Below are 21,732 nucleotides of genomic sequence, written 5' to 3'. Positions count from 1 at the left end.
AGCGTGCTTTGAATGTAACTGATTAAAAAGAATTCTACTAGTAAAAAAAAAAAAAAAGAATTCTACTACTTTCCTTCCCATGTGATTTCTTATTTTTTTAATTGAATATAGTTCATATAACATAAAATTCACTTTTAAAGTATACATTTTAGTGGTCCTTAATATATTCACTAAGTTGTGTAATCATTACCACTGTCTAATTCTATAATGTTTTCATCAACCCAAAAAGAAACACTTTACCCTTAAGTAGTCACCCCCACTGCCCCATAATTTCAGATCTACTATCTCTAATATATATGATTTTAACAAAACTTACAACACTCTTCATTGTGGTTGTATTATACCTTAAAGCCAATTTTACCTTCAAAAAAAAGCTTCTCTCATTTTAACATAACTCAAAAGAAAAATGTGATTTAACACAGCAACTTGCTAAGGCATCATTTCAGGATACAAAATAAAAATTCTTACCAGGAAAATCAGCTTACATGTTTAGTTTCCCATTTGTTTTTGTTTTGTTAAGCTTCTTATTGAAGAAGTATAATATACATACAAAAAGGACATCTATCATAGGGTATATCTTGATAAGTTTTCAAAAACTGAATACATAAGTATAATCAGCATTCAGATCAAAAACCAAACATGTCTCTCAGTCACTACTCACCTCCAAAGAGTAACCACTATCCTTACTTCTAACACCATAGATTACTTCTGCCTGTTTCTGTATTTTTATAAATAGAAGCATATAATTTGCAGTATAATAAACTCTCACAGTGAAATTCTATGCCTTGTAATACTCACCATAATCTTTTTGTACAAAGCCATGACATTATCATCATCAAATGGTAGAAAGCCACACATAAGTACATATAAGAGTATGCCCATGCTCCAAACATCTGCCTGAGGAGAAAAAAATCAAGACAAAAAATCAGAACACATTTCAAAATAGCAGTACACAGCATCTTTACAGAGCTGGAAAAGAACTCAGAGGTCATCCAATTCAACCAGCTAATTCACAATGTGAAGCCCAGAAAAGGAAGGCTCATCCAAAGTCACCCAGCCAACGGCAGGCCACCCAGGCAGGTCTCTTGACTTCCAGTTCAGTGCACTCCCTGCCAATGCTTAATAGAAAATCTTTTCCAGCTGGCTGGATTGGGCATGATAAGGAAGAAGATGAGGCTAAGTCTCTGATTCTGAAAGAGAAAACTATAATGCTACTGAGGGTTTATTACATATGAGGATTATGTAAACATGCATGAGAAAATCAAAACAAGTTTTAAAATTTACTACTGATAATCTGCAAATGTGACTAAGCTGCACTGAAAGTCCTCTCTATGTAGAGAAACCTTAATAAAGTTCAACAAATGACTTTTCAAGGATCAAGACTAGAAATTAGCCTGCCAGTACAAACAGCCCTACAAATCTCAAAATCCCAGAAATGAGTTAACCTAGTAAGATAGCCATTCGACCACTGGCTGAGAAGTCACAGTTCCCACCCTCATTTGAGCCTTGGAAAAACTTTAGTTTTTATACTAAATAACATCAATCTCACACCGAGTCCTGCCTACCAAATCACATCATATTACTAGGACTCAACAAGGAAACCCTGGGTGAACAGTGTACTTTCAAGTGAACAACTGATTCTTCTTCCAAGTTGCAGGAGGTCAGAAATTAATCATTTATGCCTGAAAGATGTCAAATGCTTCATCTATAAATTGAGTCTTGGTGGCATGGCACTCCTGACTGGGGTGTTAAAGTTATGGTAGAGAGGCTACACAGGAGAGGCACGGGTGGGAAACTGTATTGGGTACCGCACTATGAGCAGAAGTGGAGAAAGTGCCGAAGCTCTACTGGGTGGGGGAGTGGGAGACAGACAGCTGTTCTGCAGGTGGTAACAGTGCTAAGGAGAAAAATCAAGTAGGCTAAGAGGACAGGAAAGAAGATTTGTGGCAGAGGGAGCAACAGGCATAGAGGTGGAACAGCAGAGGCCAGTGGGGCTGGAGCAGAGTGACCAGGAAGGAAGAAGAAGGAAAGGAAGAGCTCAAGCCCTGAGGCTTTCGAGTGGGAGCACGGACCCCAAGACCCTAGACCACCAGAGAACTAACCCTAGGGAGTATCGAATAGTGAGAACTCACACAAAGGAAACCACTTGAATTTAAGAATACAAGACCAGGCATCAGCCAACCACCGGTAGCACATCTAAACAACAAACAAAACAAAAATACAAATCCAGTCATCAGCAGACAGGATTACCACCTCACTCAGCCTTGCCCATCAGAAAAAAAACAAACCAAAAAAACTCAGCACAAATCTCACCCTATACGAAGCTTACACAAACCAGTAGACCAACCTCAGGAGGGCAGAAACCAAAAGGAAGAAAGAATTCAACCTTGAAGCTTGGGAAGAAGAGACCTCAAACACAGTAAGTTTAAATAAATAATGAAAAGGCAGAGAAATACTATACAAATGAAGGAACAAACCAGAAACATGTAAGTCCAAATAAATGAAGAGGAACTAGGCAAATTCCCTGAAAAAGAATTCAGAATGATAGTTAAAATGATCAAAACCCTTGAAAACAAAATGGAGAAAATGCAAGACTCAATTAACCAAGACCTAGAAGAATTAAAGAATAAACATACAGAGAGAAACAACACAATTACTGTAATTAAAAATATTCTGCTGCTGCTAAGTCGCTTCAGTCATGTCCGACTCTGTGCAACCCCATAGACGGCAGCCCACCATGCTCCTCCGTCCCTGGGATTCTCCAGGCAAGAACACTGGAGTGGGTTGCCATTTCCTTCTCCAATGCATGAAAGTGAAAAGTGAAAGTGAAGTCGCTCAGTCGTGTTCGACTCTTAGCGACCCCATGGACTGCAGCCCACCAGAAAAATACTCTAGAAGGAATCAATAGCAGAATATCTGAAGCCTAAGAATGAATCAGTGAACTGGAAGACAAAATGGTGGAAATAACTTCTGAAGAGCAGAATAAAGTAAAAAGAATGAAAAGAACTGAGGATAGTCTCAGAGACCTCTGTGACAATATCAAACACACCAACATTTGAATTATAGGGGTCCCAGAAGAAGAAGAGAAAAACAAAGGGCATGAGAAATTTTTTGAATAGATTATAGTTGAAATTTTCCCCAGCATGGAAAAGGAAATAGTCAATCAGTCCAAGAGGCGCAGAGAGTCCCATACAGGATAAACCCAAGGAGAAACACACCAAGACACATACTAATCTAACAAAGACTAAACACAAAGAAAGAGGCTACACAGGAAACAGTGGGCTAATACGGCCTCGTCAAATGCCATAAGAAGAGGTTAACAGAGAGACTTCCTCTGAGAAATTACAAAAGGAATTAGAGATGTTTACCATGGAACATTCCATAAAGCATGATCTGAACCATGCTGCTGCTGCTGCTGCTAAGTCGCTTCAGTCGTGTCCGACTCTGTGCGACCATGAGCAACAGAATAATCTAAATTACTTATTTAAGAAAGAAGATACCTAAAGCCCCACCTTAGAAAACAAAACTAAAATCTCTAAATATACTGCCCTGAGTTCTGCATATTTTAATAACTGCCTCCAGACAATGCCTTGGTACACTGTCCTTAAGAAATTATCCTAGAAGGATGGAAAACTGAACTAAAATGGATAAGAAAGCAAGATCCTGTAGGAAAACCTTGATGCATTCAAACCAGCAGAGCCTCATCACCAGACCTCTAGGAATCTTGTGAGTATCAGGCATGTGATTACCACTCCTTCTAGGAGACTAGAAAGAGTACAAGTGTGAGGTAAAGCCTCACGCAGTTCAAATCTTGACCCACAGTTGCTAGTTGTGATCCTGCACAGGCACTTAATTTCTGAGCCCCAGTATCTTCATCATCTTTATCTTATGAAACAGAGTAACAGTATTCACTCCAAGGGATTTTTGTGCAGATTAAATGAAAATTATAAAAAGGATCTACCATGTGGAATCCTTGTGCATTATTACAGGAATGTAAAATGCTGCTGCCACTATGGAAAACAGTATGGCAGTTCCTCAAAAAATTAAAAATAGAACTACCATATGATCTAGCAATTCCACATTCGGGTATATATCCGAAAGAACTGAAAGCAAGGTCTCAAAGAGATATTTGTGTGTCTACCAGCATTACTCACAATAACCAAAAGATAAAAGTAACCCTAGTGTCCATGGATAAATGCATAAATAAAATATGGTGTATACATGTAATGGCATATTACTCAGACTTAAAAAGGAGGGAAATTCTGATACATGCTCCACAATATGGATGAACCTTGAAAATATTACACTAATAAAAGCAGTCACACAAAAAAACAAATACTGTATGAGTCCATAATACAAGGTACCTAGCCTAGTCAAACTGACACAGATAGAAAGTAAAAGGATAGCTGCCAAGGGAGCAGGGAGTGGGGAATGGAGTTATTATTTAATAGATATAGTCTCAGTTTTGCAAGATTAAAAGAGCTCTGGAGATTGACTACACAATAATATGAATGTATCTAACACTACTGAATTGCACATTTAAAAATAGTTCAAATAGGAACTGTATCCTTATAAATGGTTAAGATGGCAAATATTATGTCATGTGCATTTTACCACAATTGAAAGAAAAAAAAAAGATCTACCATGATTCCAGGACTATGATAAATATTCAGTAAAAGTCTGTCCATTTCTTAGGATGCCCCGAGAAGGCCACAATATCACCTCTGTGGTATTTCTGCCAAAAATGCATAACCCAAAACTAATCAAATTCAACTTGATGGCCATTTTATAAAATAACCGGCTTCCCCCAAAATTTCAAGGTCATGAAGATGAAGAAAGCCTAAGGAAGTCTTCCAGATTAAAGAACAAAGAAATGCAACAGTGCAACACATGATCCTGAATGGAATCCTGGACTGGAGGGAAAATATAGCTGTAAAAGACATGATTGGTACAGTCAACACCATCTGAACATGAATTGTGGGTTAAATAAATTGTACCAATGCTAAACTCTCTGATTTTGATAACTAAAGTGAATTTATTTTGATAACTAAAAAAGGGACACCTTGGGAATTTCCCAGCAGTCCAGTGGTTAGGATTCAGCGCTTTCACCACTGCGGCCCAGGTTCAATCAATCCCCGGTGAGTGAACTAAGAACATCCCACAAGCCACACAGCATGGCCAAAAATAAATAAATAAATAAATAAGAGAGCCCTTCTTTTAGGAAATATATACATAGCATTTAATGATAAAGGGGTATGATGTCTCCAACTTATTCTCAATTGGTTCAAAACATAATTCACATGTATATAAACACAGAGAATACTAAAACAAATAGGGAAAAATGTAAACAGTTGTAAACTTGGCAAAATATATATAGAAGTTTCTCATTCCATATTTGTAACTATTCTGTAAGTTTGAGAATATATCCAAATAAAAGGTCACCAAAAACAAGTTAGTCCTCATCTTCTCATGTTACAAATTAAGTAAACTGGCATATCTCAAAGTTTCTCCCACATAACACCAGTTCCAAAAGATCCTCCACATAAAAAGTGGATTCTGTAGGCGCATGAAACTGAGACCAGCTGCTCTCTGCGATGGTCTTCTCCCAGAGGACATTGTACAGAACATATTAAGATTCAGAAACATCCTGAACTAAAGGAAACTGTTCAACCCAGTATTTCCAGAGCTTTTGACAACTAAACCTTTTCCATTTTACAACAATATCAGCAAAATCAGTACTCCAAAGAGTGTAAGGGGCTAACTAGCACATAGTAGCCAATAGTTAAGCGGCAATGCCCAGGGCTTTCTGAGCCTAGGCCTCTTACACAGGACTGCAGGCCTCAGATAGCTGGCTGTGGATAAGGTACAGCCAGCTATCCGAGGTCTTCTCTGTGCTAAACACCATCTCTGCAAACTAAGCCTATAATCCTGGCCTCATACTCTACCCGGCTGGACTAATCAGTCTAAATTATGGCACCATTAAACACAAAACACCAGAAATATATCTTTGTTTCACAAGAAAACTATATATTATTATACTTATTGCAAGCTGTTCGTTTTCCTTATTACTGTACATATCTCACTCTCTGACTAGACAACTCTTTGATTAACAAGTTTATTTCTTACCTCGTTACATCCTCAACACACAGTGCCTGACTCACTACAGATCACCAGTAAACATATATTGATCATATATTGAATTAATCACTGAATAATTACCTCTGATCCCAGATATGATTTGCCTTGTATTAATTCAGGCGCTGCATAAGCAAGACTCCCACAGCAGGTCTGCAGGTGATAATCCTTGTTACCCTGCCAATAAGATAAAAATGAAACACTTATTAACTACAGCCCTAAAGAGAATTAAAACCCTGATAAACATTCTCCCAATATAAGCAAAGAGATGCTAGATAAGAGTTACCCCAAATGATAAGAGACATTCTGCCGCCAACTCAATACTCTGCCCATGTGCATGCATGCACGTGTGGCTTCCTCTTCTCTGGATTTCCAACACCACCAAGACCTGGCATGAAAAAAATCCTTCTCCCCTTAGCTCAGTCAAGCTCGTACTTCCCTAGGCATCCATTTGCAGAATAATCAGTTTAGCATACATCCAAGCACCCAAGTCCTCCCACTCCCAAGTACTCAAGGAAAAAGGATTATTTCTCTAAAGGACCCTATCTCCAACAGCAAATCTTTACCAATACATAAGTTTCTTTTCCCCAAGAGGGAAGAGAGCAAACACTATACAAAACAAACCCTTGGGAATCTGTTTCCTAGACTTGGTTATAACACAGATCACGACCTCAGCCTCCAGATCTGTTCAAATAAGGATCCTCTGGTCTCCCACAGAAATATGGAGACATAATGCAAATGATATCACCGCCTAACACTTCTACAGAGTTCCACAAATGGCAAATGACTTATGAAATTATAAGATTTCATTTACAACTGTAACACACACCCAGAAGTTAGCTCCTCAGCAGAAAGCTGAGGCCACCTTCTCCCAGTCAAGTCTTGCTTTGTGAGATGGAGTCTGTGTGGGTTGAATCCGTGGCAGCCATAAATAAAGGCTGCCAGAGTCTGTCACAAACATTCTCCACTGCCTCCTGTGATGAACATGACTTAAACCAGCTTAACGGCTCAAAGTAAGCTTTATCTTTATTGCTTGTCGATCAGAAAAATGCCTTCTTGCATTTGGTTCCCAGACACAAGACTCGACTGACAATCTCTGAAGAGCCAAGGGAAGGAGAGGAAAATCAGAAAGAATCAGACATTCAGCCAAAGGGGCAAAATCTGCCTCCCTTTGCACCCAGCTAGTTCTGATTGGGGCAGGAAATAATCATGGGACTCCAAGGGGCTGAGACAAGTCTGAAATTTCAACATTCTTAATGAGGGTAGACAGTTCATTTTAGAGACTGTAAGTACCATCATTAGAGGACTCAAGAGGAAGCCTCCAACAGCAACCACACAGGAGAAAGTTCAAAGTCACCTCAAAGAGAAGGTATTAACTATGGAATGCAAATTAAGGAAATAATTTACGGTATAAATTTTAAAGTACCTATGGACTTTTTCCTTCTTCTTTTATAAGGAAAAGGGATTGTCTCTCAAAATGTAACTAATTATTAGTTATATAACCATTTGGATAATAAAGAACAGATTTTCACTAGATTTCCTGAAATGCATATCTAAACAAAGAAAGGCATCATCTAACAGGAACTACTCCAACTGCAAACACGTGGTCAATTCAGCATTCATACTGTGATGACTTCCTGACACTTCAGTCCTGCAAATTCCCTCACAGCATACCCATGGGGTTTTCAGCAGGACCAACCCTGAACCTAGAGCAGTGGTTTTCAACCTTGGCTACATGTTAAAATCATCAAGAGAACTTATAAAAAGCATGAAATTTAGCATTTTTCTCAATGGATGCAACCAGGCTCACTAAATACTAAATGGAAGTTAGTGTAAGATAACAGGCAAGAGATGCACTGGCAAAGGAAATTAAACCCATTTTTATCTCTGCACTTACCTTGGGTTTTGCACAGAGACCAAAGTCAATCAGCTTTAATTTATGATATTCATCAAACAACAAATTTTCCTGAAAAAAAAAAAAAAAAGACATTTTCATAACTATATAGTCTTCCTTATATTACATCCCACCTCTAGCTATTCCTAAAAGCACTTTAAGGTTGGGTACAGAGTAAAAAAATCAATTAAAAAAAAAAAATGAAGTGACAAGAATAGAAGGAAAGAGAAGAGGAGAGGAATGTTGATAACTATCCTGCTTCCCCTCAAGACACATTAGCATAAACCACTTTCTCCTTGGTACTCTGAGGTTCAACTACAAGCAAACATGATATATGCCAAGGCAAGTTTGAACAGAAACAGTGAACTCGAATCAAAGAGTTGGATAAAAACAAAGGGAAAAGGATAGAAACTGCCATATCTTGTTAGGGCAATTCTAGATCTCAAACCCTAGTACCAAATTACATTGAAATTCATGTTCATCAGCATGCATATTAGTCAAAGCCTACACACTTAAGAGTATCAAATTTTTATTCCACCCTTGAAAAGCAGAGTCTGCCCACTTTATTGAACTATTCATTTCTGAAGCATAATGGAATTAAAATTAAAGGAAGATGATGTCAGGAAAAGAGTATCAAGAGGAAGATACTCAAAGAAAATATTCTCAAAGAAAATACTCAAAACTCTTCTTTCCTAGGAATAAAACCTGAGGTTTATATTCTGCAGCTAATTACAAAGACATTTATAATGTCACACAAAATTGACAAAGAAATAGAATGCCAATAATAAGTCCATCCAGAAGAGCCCAGCAGGAGAGAAAAGTCAAAAAGGAAAAAGAAAGATACATTAGGAATGGAACAAAAAAATAAGCAAAAGCCCAGATAAATTCTAAATGGAAAGAACATTTGGAAATTGAGTGATGACAGTCAGATGTCAAATTCTCAGGTGAGCATCTGTAATGCAGTCACTTACTGGTTTGAGGTCCCTGTGAGCGTAGCCCTGGCTGTGCACATAAGCAACTGCAGACACTATCTGACGGAAGACAACGCGGGTCTCCTCCTCCGACAGGCGATCATGGGAAATTATATAGTCAAACAGCTCTCCTCCAGGGCAATACTGCAAGAGCAGCAGTCATCACATAAATATCATTATTACTTGCAAAAATCAGAGGAATTTAAAATAAAAAATCATCCTTAACTCAGAGATGTTGTTAATTCAATTTCTAAGCAAAGGAATGAACTAATTTAGGTATGTTCAAAAATACACTCTCAGTATTCTAGCTTTTGGAATACTTTTGGTCTTGAGCTATTTTTTTTTAATTTATTTACTTATTATTTTTTAGTTGCACTGGGTCTTTGTTGCTTCACGTGAGTTCTCTCCAGGAACAAATTCTAACCTATTCTGTCCACTGGAACAAATTCTAACCTATTCTGTCCACTAAAGCACACCATCACATGAGGAGGGTATTACAAAGGATATATTTACAAAATGTGTCTCCAATTTATTATACATGTCTACTTGGTCTAAATTGTTACAGTTAGAACTTAAACAGGTAAGCCACTTAGCATTTAATCTTGCAAGTGAAATGAATTTAATACCTCTCTCATATAACTATCATAAAATGAAAGAGAATGGCCTGAATAAATGTTTGTATCCCAAAAAAAATTCCTATGTGGAAACTCTAAGCCCTGAAGATGGTGATTTTAAAAGGTGGAACCTTTGGGAGGTGATTAGGACATGAGGGCACAGTCCTCGTGAATGAAATCAGTGCTCTCATAAAAGAGGCTCCAGAGAGATCCCTAGCCTTTTCTATCATGAAAGCACAAAGCAATAAGGTACCAGCTATGAACCAGAAAGAGGACCCTCACCCGACCATGCTGGTGCCTTGATCTTGGGATTCCCAGCCTCCAGAACTGTGAGAAAAAAATTGCTGTTGTTCATAAGCTACTCAGTCTGTGATAGTTATTACAGCAGCCCAAACAGACTAAGACAGTGACAAATAACTTTAGATCTCTGGAACTTACTACTGACCTCGAGAACCATGAATATTTTGTTGGCTGTCTCTATCACATGGTAGAGTTGACATATATGCTGATGTCTCAGGTTCTTCAAGGCATCAATTTCTGTTTTGACTCGAGGCAAATCACTCTGTGACAAAACATTTTATTAAATGAGCAATAAACTTATTTGGAAAATATTCCAAGCCCCAATATCAACAACTCTAATACTAAGTAGCAAAAACAGTCAATGGCCTCAAAACAATTTGCTCAACAATACAGAAATAGAGAAAAAAACTTATTTCTGTGTACATTTTCAAAAGGCCCTGAGGGTTTTACAAAAGAAAAGTTCAGTCTGAGGCAAGAGTACAACATCCACAAAAAATAAAATAATCTCACTCCCTTTAGAAAGTTAGCATTCCAAACAAGGAAAATGACAGGAACACTATCCAGTGTGCATGTCTAGGCTACCACTTCGGTCTCTGCAATGTCCATTAAGAAGCATGATGAAACCTATGGCTGATCCATGTTAATGTTTGATAGAAACCAATGCAATACTGTAGCGTAATTATCCTTCAATCAAAAATTAATTTTTTAAAAAGAAGCCTGCTGAGCTAAAAATTGGTGAATGTAGATAAAAGGTATTCACTACTTCAGTCTTCCAACTTTTCAAGGAGCTTGAAATTTTTCAAAATAAGAAGTTGGCTGGGAGGAGGATAACCAAGTTGAAAAAAATTTTAAGTTCATAGTAAAGACAAAAATCCAGATATCCATGTAGTAAACAAGTAATATTTTATTATAAAAAGGGACTCAGTCTAATGATCAGTGGTTTAAGATCCAATTAACTTAGGGCCATGCAACCTGATATTAGATCTTAACCCAGAAGTTGTAACTTTAACTATTCTGATATGATGATCTTTTTTTCTTCTTTTTTGGGGGGATGTGGGAATCTGATGACTAAAACCCTGAAAGTAATTAAAATATTTTTAAAGTCCTAGGAAGTAACTAAAATAAGCATAATAACAATAGGAAATACAAAAACCAGTTTAGAATTAATGAATTAATATCATCATATTGATGCTTTAGAATAAGTTTTGAGTACTAGTATGTTATATCTTATAATAATTCCCATTTTATCTGCTATTAAGGTATTTGCTGGGTCAAGTAAATAAGGTACACTAAAGTTAAACAGAAGTTTAAATTGCTTAAGGGAATTAAATTAATCAATTTTGTAACCAATGTTTAACTGATCAGGAAAAATTATTCTTAATATCTTTTTATTAGTTTAATAAACATAATATTGAGCACTGAAAACAAAAATACTGAAGGAGAGCTGAATTATCTATCAGTTGACAGGTTATTTAAAATAATTCTGATATAGATCACTTCATGATTTTGGCATATAGTTCAGAAGGAGTTCAGAGACTTGAGTGGTATTACTGTAACACAACATTCTCTTCAACTTATCTATATATGTTAATCAGCACTTACATCTTTAAAAATAAAATAACAAGTCATATTAAATTCTGCCAGGCTCCTCTATCCATGGAATTTTTCATGCAAGAGTACTGGAGTGGGTTGCCATTTCCTTCTCCAAGGGATCTTCTCAACCCAGGGATCAAACTTGCATCTCCTGGGTCTCCTGCACTGGCAGGCTATTCTTTATCTGAGATATTCTTTATCTCAGTGGAGCCACCAGGGAAGCCCTTTTAAAACCACAGATTTATACATAACTGGCTGTGGAAATGTTATTTTAATAAAAGAGCAATAACTAGAACATTAGAGAAAATTCAGGTTGTAATTCACAAAACTGATCTATAAATATTTTTAAAATAATGTTAAACTTACCCCTAGCGCATTTTTATCCATGATTTTTATAGCTACCATTTCTCCAGTGAGGATATGGCAGGCAAGTTTGACCTTTGCAAAGCCACCTAAGTATAGGAAAATGTATTATGAAGAGATAAGCACACTAACTTAAATATCATCAGCAGAGCAAACTGAGAACTCAAGCACAAATACCTTTCCAAGTACTTTATAAAGCTCTCTTGAGCTATATTTTCTTGAAGTTTGTGACCCTTTTTTTCATATTGCTTCCAAAGCATTAGCCATGATCCTAACCTCTCCTTATCCAATGACTGGCTAAAGATTCCCTTTTGCCATTATAGGATATCTTTAATTTTGCAATTAGGAAGAAGTAGAAATTTGTTTTATAATTCTTTAGAAATTTGTTTTATAATTAACATTGCAATTAAACCTTTTAATTAACATTGTCAAAAGACAATATAAAGTTGCAGAGACAAAAGACAAATAATATGAAACTTCCATTCAGTTTTAAAACTGACAAAATAAGCAATTATGTTTCAAAACTGGCTCAAAAGCTGGGTAAATATCTACATTCAGGTATCTGAAAGAAACAAACTTAGTACCTCTAAAAAGAAGTTCCCCAAAGTCCCTCCCATGGTGTTCCCCATCTCAGTAAATGGCAAACTCATCTTCCCAGATCAGGCCAAAAGCCTGGAGGCCATCTCTAGCCCTTCCTTTTTTGTCTCACACCCCATACCCAACCCATCAACATATACCATTGGCTCTGTCTTCAAAACTTTTATTAATGTTTATCTTGGGGGAAAGGAGGCAGGCACTGAATGGAAACGTTCTATGTCCTGATCTGAACATATGGGCATATGTGAGCCAAAATGCCACCAAATGTATTACACTTTGCTTATTTTACTATATATTATGCCTCAATAAACCATATTTATATATACGTATATGTGTCTGTATACAGAAGCCCACTGCCTTCTATACACAGAATCCCACTACCTTCAGTTCTATCATCATCCATGTCACCATCATCTCCAGTACCACTCACCTAAATTATTGCAGTGACTTCCTAACATCTGTCTGCTTCTGCCTTTGCCCTCTCCCAGCCACTGTTTTCACAATCAAGTAGCCAGAGTGACCCTTAAAAGCAAAAGGTCAGATCACTCCTTGGCTCAAAACTCTCTAGTGACTTTTATTCTTAATAAAATGAACTATAAGACCTTTCCTACAACTCACCTCTCTCTTGCTCCACTTTTTCTTAATAAGTTCAAAAATTTTAAACTATATAAGTTAGGCTAAAAAGCTCATGGTTTGGCAGAAACCAACACAATATCGTAAAGCAATTATCCTTCAACTAAAAATAAATAAATTTTTTTTTTCATTTTTAGAGTCTTTACTGAATTTTTTATAATATTGCTTCTGTTTTTTATTTTTTATTGAAGGATAATTGTTTTACAGAATTTTGTTGTTTGCTGGAGAGTGGAGAAAAAGGAACATTCTTGCACTGTTGGTGGGAATGTAAATTGATACAGCCACTATGGAAGATGGGATAGAGATTCCTTAAAAATAAGTAAATTCGAAGAAAAGAAAAATAGCTCATGGCTGCCCCATTTCACTCTACTCTCAAATGAAAGACCTATTCTCTTCAAGAAAAAAGTAATTACCTGTCCCAATAGTTTCATATAATTCATAGTATTTGAGAAGTTCATCATAATCTTTCATAGTCCTCCTGGAAGTTTACTCAAAACTATAAAAAGAACCTGTGAGACAAAAACAGTACACAATCAAAAAGGAAACTACCAAGAGATTATCTCCTTCGCTCTTTTAACTACAAATATAAATAAGTCTCAGGCATATAAATCATATTGAGAAAACTGATTAGCCATAGGAAAAAACAAAACAAGACAAAACTAGATTCCTCTCACTCCATACATAAAAATCAATTCCAGATCAAATAAAGACAAATATGAAAGGTAAATCTTTAAAAACTTTTAATAGAATATTGTTATCATTTCAGGATAGAAAAGGGTCCTTTAAATAGACAGAGAAACCATTAATCATAAAAATAATCAGACTGGGATGTTCTCATCAAAACTTGAACAATGTTTCCCACAGGGCCTGTCCATAAGCAGTTAAAATTATTTTAACATTAATTTTTATTTATTTGGCTCCTCTGGGTTTTAGTTTCTCGCAGGATCTTTAGTTGTTGCAGCTTGCCAATTCTTAGTTGCAGCATGTGGGATCTAGTTTCCTGACCAGGGATCAAACCCAGGCCCCCTGCATTGGTAGCACAGTCTTCACCACTGGACCACCAGCAAAGTTGCTGAAGAAGTTAAAATGATAATGTTCTTTTATTTGACAGACTGCTGCTTTCTCACCAATGACACCCTTAGCGCTACCTCATTGCTCCCACTCTCTTCTTCCTCACATAGACAAAAGCTGAAATGCTCCTGCTCTTTGATAGAATCCATTCCAAAAGTGGTCCTCGTTTCCCCAGCACAAGCCCAAACCATATAAGCCCCTTTCAACTCACTCTTATTGAGATGCCCAAGATCCTAGGGAGCAGGGTTCCTCTTGCTGCAGCAAGCTAAGGACACCTAATGTTTTTAAATTACAGATGTGTTCCTAATGGTTTGTGGTTCATAAAGTTAGTTAAGTCGCTCAGTCATGTCCGACTCTTTGCGACCCCGTGGACTGTAGCCTACCAGGCTCCTCCATCCATGGGATTCTCCAGGCAAGAATACTGGAGTGGGTTGCCATTTCCTTCTCCAGGGGATCTTCCCGACCCAGGGATCGAACCCAGGTCTCCCGAATTGCAGGCAGACGCTTTAACCTCTGAGCCACCAGGGAAGCCTACTTCTACCCATTTCCCTTGTTTTCTACAGAACTGGTCTAATTGTAAAACAGTATTATATTTAAGAAACCCTCCAACCGTCCACCGTTCGCCATCTTCTAATGGATAACGTGGCTATGCAGTATCACATAGGAAGACCATGTGTGTCTTCTTTAAGCCCTGGGGATCAAATCTATCCCAGTTTTTCAGGATAGAGTTCAAAGGAGTGAGGCTGGAATTGTTAGCTCCCATCTTGTCCTGAAGAATTCTGGACGAGCCCCCAAGATGAAAGGTTGTTGCTGAACCATGCAAAGACGCTGGGATTCTTGGCCTCCAGAGGAGACCAAGATCTGGGGCCAGAGACGAGGTTTGATCACTCAGAGCTTTTGTGTAATAAAATTTTATTAAAGTATAAAGGAGATAGAGAAAGCTTCTGAAATAGACATCAGAAGGGGGTAGAAAGAGTACCACGAGTCATTTTACTTGGAGATAAAAGGTAGGTTATTTAGCAAGTAAAAAGCCTTTAAAAATTTGGTCAGTGAAATGCACCCTAGAGTAAGAAGTTTTGGAGGGAAAAATATCAAAACTCAAGAAAACAATCAGCTTAAAAAATAGTTTTAGTAGCAATGTCAAAGTTGAAATAGCAAGAAAGATAAAGATAATGGAAAAAAAGACCAAGACCCAATAAACAATATTAGTCATTTTCTAGGAAGAACTGGAGAAAGCAATGGCACCCCACTCCAGTACTCTTGCCTGGAAAATCCCATGGACAGAGGAGCCTGGTGGGCTGCAGTCCATGGGGTTGCTAAGAGTCGGACACAACTGAGCAACTTCACTTTCACTTTTCACTTTCATGCATTGGAGAAGGAAATGGCAACCCGCTCCAGTATTCTTGCCTGGAGAATCCCAGGGACGGGGGAGCCTGGTGGGCTGCCGTCTATGGGGTCGCAGAGTCAGACATGACTGAAGCGACTTAGCAGCAGCAGCAGGAAGAACTGGCATAGGATCAACTTAATAAGCGGGTTGAATTTTTAATCTAGCTGAATCTGCACGAAGAGCGTAGGCAAACAAAAGAAGGAAAGTCAGGTCCTGATGCTAATAGAAAGCTGGTGACATAAAATGAAATATTTCTGCTTCCATTTGAGTGGCAAAAGTTGTTCTAGGCAAGGAGACAGTACAGAGGACATATTTATTCTTCCTGGGCACCTGAGATACAGGATGAGAAATATCCTTAACAGCAGTACTAATTTAGAAACCTTTTAAACGGCATTTGTCACTGGAGCAAATTGGGAATAAAGTGGAACCACACCCCCAAAGACAGGAATTATAGGACTAAGAATTTTTAAAACAGGTAAAAATAGCAGTAAAATATAGAGGTCAATACAAGGCTAAGAAATCTTTGGGATCCTAATGAGGGAGAAGAGTGAGCAGGATATTGGAAATGGAGGGATGTGAGGCTATAAATCTGTTTAGAAAGTTGTCTGATATAAAAGTAGGCTAACACATTCCTTACATAGCAGAGCCCCAACTAATGCAATATCGGGGTATTCAGAACACAGAGGTTAAAGAGGAAACACAAACAGACATTACGAAGCTTAAAAACCATGAAATGGAAAAAGTTCCCCAGTGGCCTAGTGGTAAGGATTCCAGCCTTTCACTGCTGTGGTCCAGGTTCAATCTCTGATGGGCAACTGAGATCCTGCAAGCCCCGTGGCACAGCCAAAAAACAGACTAACAAAAGACCATGAGATGAAAATAGACAAAGGAAAAGAAACAGGTCTTAGGAAATATAAGACTACTTGCCACCATGCACATGCCTAAATTCCATACCAAAGACTGGGCTATTTTAAATTGCCACACTCAGAAAAAGAAAGCAATTGGTATGATGTTGGAATTGATTTTCCCAGATAAGGAATATAAGAGCCTCTTAATCAATGTCTTGACGGATTTTTCCCAAATGAGTTTTGAACTTTCAGGTTATGGCCTCCAGTCAACTAGCAGAGATCAACCTGCATCAGTGTAAGACTGAATCACATACTTCCCCTTTTTTTCTTCCTTCCATTTTCTTATCTACTCCCTTCCCTCTGATCATACCATGTCTTCAGAGAAGTAAAACTAATGTGGGCCTAAATTATATCTATTTAATCCAGGTAATATTATTTTTGCTACTGTATAAAAAAACTAGTGTTTATACTGCAAACTGCTATAATGATAGCAGATTTTACTTGGCTTGTGGAAGTACAATTGGTTCTAAATATTCTTAAGTCTCCTCTCTGTTTATCCTCTAGAGTCTGGAAATATAGAATAAGGACATGCGACTGGAGTTATCCAGCTGCTGCTAAAGGAGGTATATGATTAGTTAAATGTGGAAGGGAACCTCCCATCTGTGGATAAAGAAGAAGGAAACTAGACCCCAATCAGACACCTGACTGTCCTTCTGAATGTGACTAAATAGAACTGGGGCTGTATCAAACTGTGGTCCTGAACTTTTCTGAGGAAACAAGGAATTGCCTAGATAGTGGCAGGAAGTTTATCAGTAAATTGTATAGGATAGCAACAAATTGGGGGCATTTTCTTACCAAGATAGTCTTCTTTGGGCTATGCTATTTCCTGCTGTGTAGTACACTTACACTATCTAGTGAGCTTGGTAAGACATTGATGCTGACGATATTTCAAATGAGAAGCAGAATACAGAATGTCTTACAATATGACCTTGTAATACATTTAATTAACATCCAGTTCTGCTCCCTTGTAGAGGCTTCTGGGAGTACCAACAGAGAGAATTCCTTCCCAAAGGAAGTAAGAGATTGATCTGATCATCTCCTTGGTCCACAGCAGATATACTGAAAGGACAGATCCACTGGTGAGACAAGCCCATGAAGGTGCAGTGAGGGCGTTTCTGATTTATCCCACACAGCACAGAAATAGAAACCAAGGTATGAACAAAAAAGTGAGGAACACTAGTCTCTAAGCAAAACTCCAAGCACCTGTGATCCTGCCCTACCTTCCCCCTTTCCCTTGCCATTACCAAAGAGAAATAGCAATGGTGAAGCTCAACAGTTACTCATCCTAGGAATGAGAGAGGCCGGATCACTCCCCTGGGGCGCCCTACGTTGGAAGTCTCCCTTTCCCTACTGGTCTTTCGATGAGAGCCACTTCTTTTACTGCTATAGCATTCGGTGTATACGCCCCTTTTAGTGTAAGTCTCTTAAGCCACTACTTGGAGAAGGTGAAGGAAGAGGAAGCCTTTGGACTCTGAAAGAGGGTTGATAAGACATAACACGTTTCCTTTTTCACTGAACTGCCCCAAGAAATTGAATTGTACGAACAGAAACAACTTGAAATCCTTCTTTGAATGTCCTTCTCGGAGACCGTCAAGGTCGTGCAAACGCGGAATGGGAATTCACATTTATCCCAGCCTCCTAGGTGGCAAGCGCTTCCACTGCACACCTCATCGATAACCCGGAGGCGGGTACGATCACTCTCCCCACTTACAGCGGAGAAAACCGGGGGTCGGAAAGGCTAATTATCTCATCCAGGGAACCGAACTCGTAAGGCGGGGGCTCCAGGAAGTTCCTCAAAACTCCAGTGAGCCAGCAGCACACTGGGCTCAAGCCGCTGTCCCCCGCGCTGCGCACTGCCGAGACCTCGGCCCTCACCCACGCGGGACAGACTGACCTGAGGGCGGAGGGCTGGGAGGGACTGAACCAGGCAGAAAGACAGACGCACTGGACTGCAATCCCGAAGAAAGCGACGAGTGCAGAAAGTTCCGAAGAACCTTCGGGATGGTCAGGTTCTGGCCGCTTCCGCCCGCCAAGGGAATCAAACCTCGCGCGCCGGAAGGGGCGGGGGTGCGGCGAGGGCGGGGCTCGTCGGGGAGGGTGTGGTCCCCTCGAGGAGGGGGTGGGGTCGTTCGCCGGCCGAGAAGGGACTTCAAGTCTCGGTAGTCAACCTGGAGTGTGACTCGGGGCACGGGAAGATTTGCCTGGTGGCGTGGACGTACAGAGTTTCCACATATTTAAACTTTCTTAAGTTCTCTTTCCTGAAATTAATCTGCAGAGACGTCACTAGTAGTGAAGGTTCTCATTTTCGTCCTCCTCTTGCCTTATGGCCCTTCCGTCATCCAGCGGAAAAACAAGTATACCTCTGCCCTCTCCACATCTAAAACTGTGTTATCAGGAGGAATGAAATCCCCAGGAGCCATTAGATAACTCAAGGTACCAGAAACACCAGCCTAGCATCACTGTAAAGTCCTCCTAATACGTTTACCATTTGGTCGTTATTTATGTGACTTTCACCCGACGGATGAATTACAATTGTAATGATAACTCGATCCTAACGTAAAAAAAAATTATAGCAAGAGGAAAGAAAAAGTATTAAGTATAAATTTATACACGTGTTTTTAGGGCCTTCCCTGGTGGCTCAGACAGTAAAGAATCCGTCTGCAATGCGGGAGATCCCTGGGTTGGAAAGATCCCCTGGAGGAGGCAACCCACTCCAGTATTCTTGCTTGCCAAATCCCATGGACAGAGGAGCCTGGTGGGCTGCAGTCCACAGGGTCACAAAGAGTCGGACACGGAGCGACTAACAGCACAGCATATTACATTAAAAGATTTTCAAGCAAAAAAAAAAGAAAATACACTAAGATAACATGTGTGGAACTGAAATATGAGTTAAAGGGAAAATAAGCAAGTTAAAAAAGAAATCACATATTTTATTTTTTTAATAATAGGTATCAAATCATCTGGTATGTCTAATCTTGGATATCTTCAAAGGAGTTATTGCTTCACTTTCTGAGGTTTACGGTGAACAGCTGTTCTAAAATACATAAATACAATTAATCCAAAAATTAAAATTTTTGTGGACTATGCAAAATCATGAGGAAAGCATGAGCTTTTCGGTGTTTACAACCTCGCCCCAGCATTATGACAATACAGTTGAAACCTAAAGGCCTAGGTTTTAAAGATGACACAGCTCTAAAAAGTTTGGAAGCCTTGTAAAGGCAGCCTTATGCAACTTGCGCCAGGAGTTAGGGTTAGCAAGATCGCAGCGATTCAGCGCTGCTAAGAGGGTACGGACGGTCCTGGTCATCCAGCCAAGAGCCAGAACAGACGTTTCTATGGTCCAGTAAACATAGAGCAATGGCAACCCACTCCAATACTCTTGCCTGGAAAATCCGTGGATGGAGGAGCCTGGTAGGCTGCAGTCCATGAGGTCGCTAAGAGTCGGACACGACTGAGAGACTTCACTTTCACTTTTCACTTTCATGCATTGGAGAAGGAAATGGCAACCCACTCCCGTATTCTTGCCTGGAGAATCCCAGGGACGGGGGAGCCTGGTGGGCTGCCGTCTATGGGGTCGCACAGAGTCGGACACGACTGAAGCAACTTAGCAGCAGCCGCAAACACAGAGCGGTTCCTGGCTTCCCCACCTGCGCATGAGCAGTAGTCACAGACTCGGAAAGATGGCGGAGGAGGAGCTAAGAGAGAAGATCCCTTTGGTTCTAGAAAACCTCCTGAAAACGTGGAAGTTTTATCAGGTCCTCAGAGCCATCCAGGCAAAGCTTTTGCAAAAGAAGGAACAGAGGAATGGGAAAGAGGTCAAGTTTTAGCGACTAAAATGGTTCCGCCATGATTCCTGGCCGAAACTGTGTGACAGGGTGCACCGACCACAGACAACTTAAAGTGAAACCTCTTGGCTTGAAAGTGCCACCTAAACATTCTTTGGCCTTTGTTGTAGTCATCTAGAGGATTAATGGGGTGAGTTTACTGGTGCAGTGGACCATTGCAAGACAGCCTGAATAAGATTTTCAGTGATGTAACCCCTCAAACCATAAAAACACTTCCTATTGTGGAACCTCATGTGACCTGCTGCTGCTGCTAAGTCGCTTCAGTCGTGTCCGACTCCTAGCGACCCCATGGACTGCAGCCCACCAGGCTCCTCCGTCCATGGGATTTGCCAGGCAAGAGTACTGGAGTGAGTTGCCATTGCCATGTAACCTGGGGATTTCCAAATCTGAAGTCTGTTCGGAAACTCATCTATGGAAGTGAACGCATCAGTCAGCTGAACCAGCAGCTGAACTAAACCCAGAATATCTGAAAGCACAGTGCATTTGGAAGCATGTGTTTTTGTTTTCTGAAATTGTTACCCAGTATCTTCAGAGTTTATTTTCTCCTCTATCTTCAGAAACTGGAGGGGGAAAGTTCAGGGAAAAGATGGTGATATTGGCACCCCAGTTACAAGGGAAAACTCCTGTGTGTTTTCTGAGTTGGTCACTTTCCACCTCTGAGACCAGCCAAAGACTGATACCATGGAGGAGGGATGCTTTGTCACATCTTCTATCCTGGGGTTAATGAATGAATACCTAAGCATGAATACAAGACAGCAGTGGACCAACCCCAGGGGGCGTACTTGAACCTATTAAGAATGCCGTGGTAGATTACTGAGTCCCTGTGCCATCTATGACTCAGGGAAATGCCCACCGTTTAGTTCTGGTGGGCTTCAAGATGGAATTTTCTGGTTTTCCTGATGGTTTCTTAAAACCCAAGTCAGGAAAGAGTGAGTCATTTTCTTGGTTTGGCATGGATGAAATTAGCACCATTTCGTCTTTCAGGCCCCAGTCAAGCAGCACAATTGGACCCTTTCCTTATATATTCTAGAATCCAGAAGTATTGCCCTCTACCCTGCAGGTAGACCAACACTCGTGGAGATGTTAGACCTAAAAAGGGGGTCTGATCGTGCTTGTGTTTGTCACTGGCGTCCATCCCTAAATGGGCCTTGCCTCTGCGCCTATCACTCAGTTGCTTCAACTTGCCATCTGAGTAGGTGGCGAGGGTGGCCAGGCCAAGCTTAAGAGCTAAAATCATGCTTAACTACTGTGCCCCCTGGTCCTTGAAGATTAGCTCTGCTGTAGTTTGGGTTCTTGGAGTGCTCAAACGTGTTAGTCATAAGTCATACTGCTAACTACCTGACAGGTCAATAAATAGAGAGATGAGTTGTTAGGACAAGGAATGGGGACTTTATTCAGAAAGCCAATAAACCAAGAAGATG

General features: G+C 39.6%; 1 protein-coding gene and 1 pseudogene across 1 annotated transcript in view; one reads left to right on the top strand and one right to left on the bottom strand.

Moving 5' to 3' along the window:
- The window catches only part of MELK (maternal embryonic leucine zipper kinase), a 71,923-nt gene extending 53,403 nt beyond the window's left edge, over positions 1 to 18,520 (bottom strand). Inside the window, exons 1-8 of the mRNA XM_040267545.1 lie at positions 18,361 to 18,520; positions 13,514 to 13,609; positions 11,874 to 11,959; positions 10,060 to 10,176; positions 9,001 to 9,144; positions 8,033 to 8,101; positions 6,220 to 6,312; positions 799 to 897 (exon numbers count right to left, since the gene is read on the bottom strand). Coding sequence (XP_040123479.1) covers positions 799 to 897; positions 6,220 to 6,312; positions 8,033 to 8,101; positions 9,001 to 9,144; positions 10,060 to 10,176; positions 11,874 to 11,959; positions 13,514 to 13,571 — 666 coding nt within the window. The 5' untranslated portion in view covers positions 13,572 to 13,609; positions 18,361 to 18,520. The remainder of the gene's footprint in view (positions 1 to 798; positions 898 to 6,219; positions 6,313 to 8,032; positions 8,102 to 9,000; positions 9,145 to 10,059; positions 10,177 to 11,873; positions 11,960 to 13,513; positions 13,610 to 18,360) is intronic.
- A 1,626-nt stretch (positions 18,521 to 20,146) lies between these two features.
- On the top strand, positions 20,147 to 20,766 carry LOC120871088 (annotated as a pseudogene).
- The last annotated feature ends 966 nt before the right edge of the window (positions 20,767 to 21,732 follow it).

Source organism: Oryx dammah, unplaced genomic scaffold (assembly GCF_014754425.2).
Source record: "Oryx dammah isolate SB20612 unplaced genomic scaffold, SCBI_Odam_1.1 HiC_scaffold_1, whole genome shotgun sequence".
NCBI lineage: Eukaryota > Metazoa > Chordata > Mammalia > Artiodactyla > Bovidae > Oryx > Oryx dammah.
Note: the sequence above shows the minus strand (reverse complement) of the source record. Positions and strands in the feature narration are given on the sequence as shown.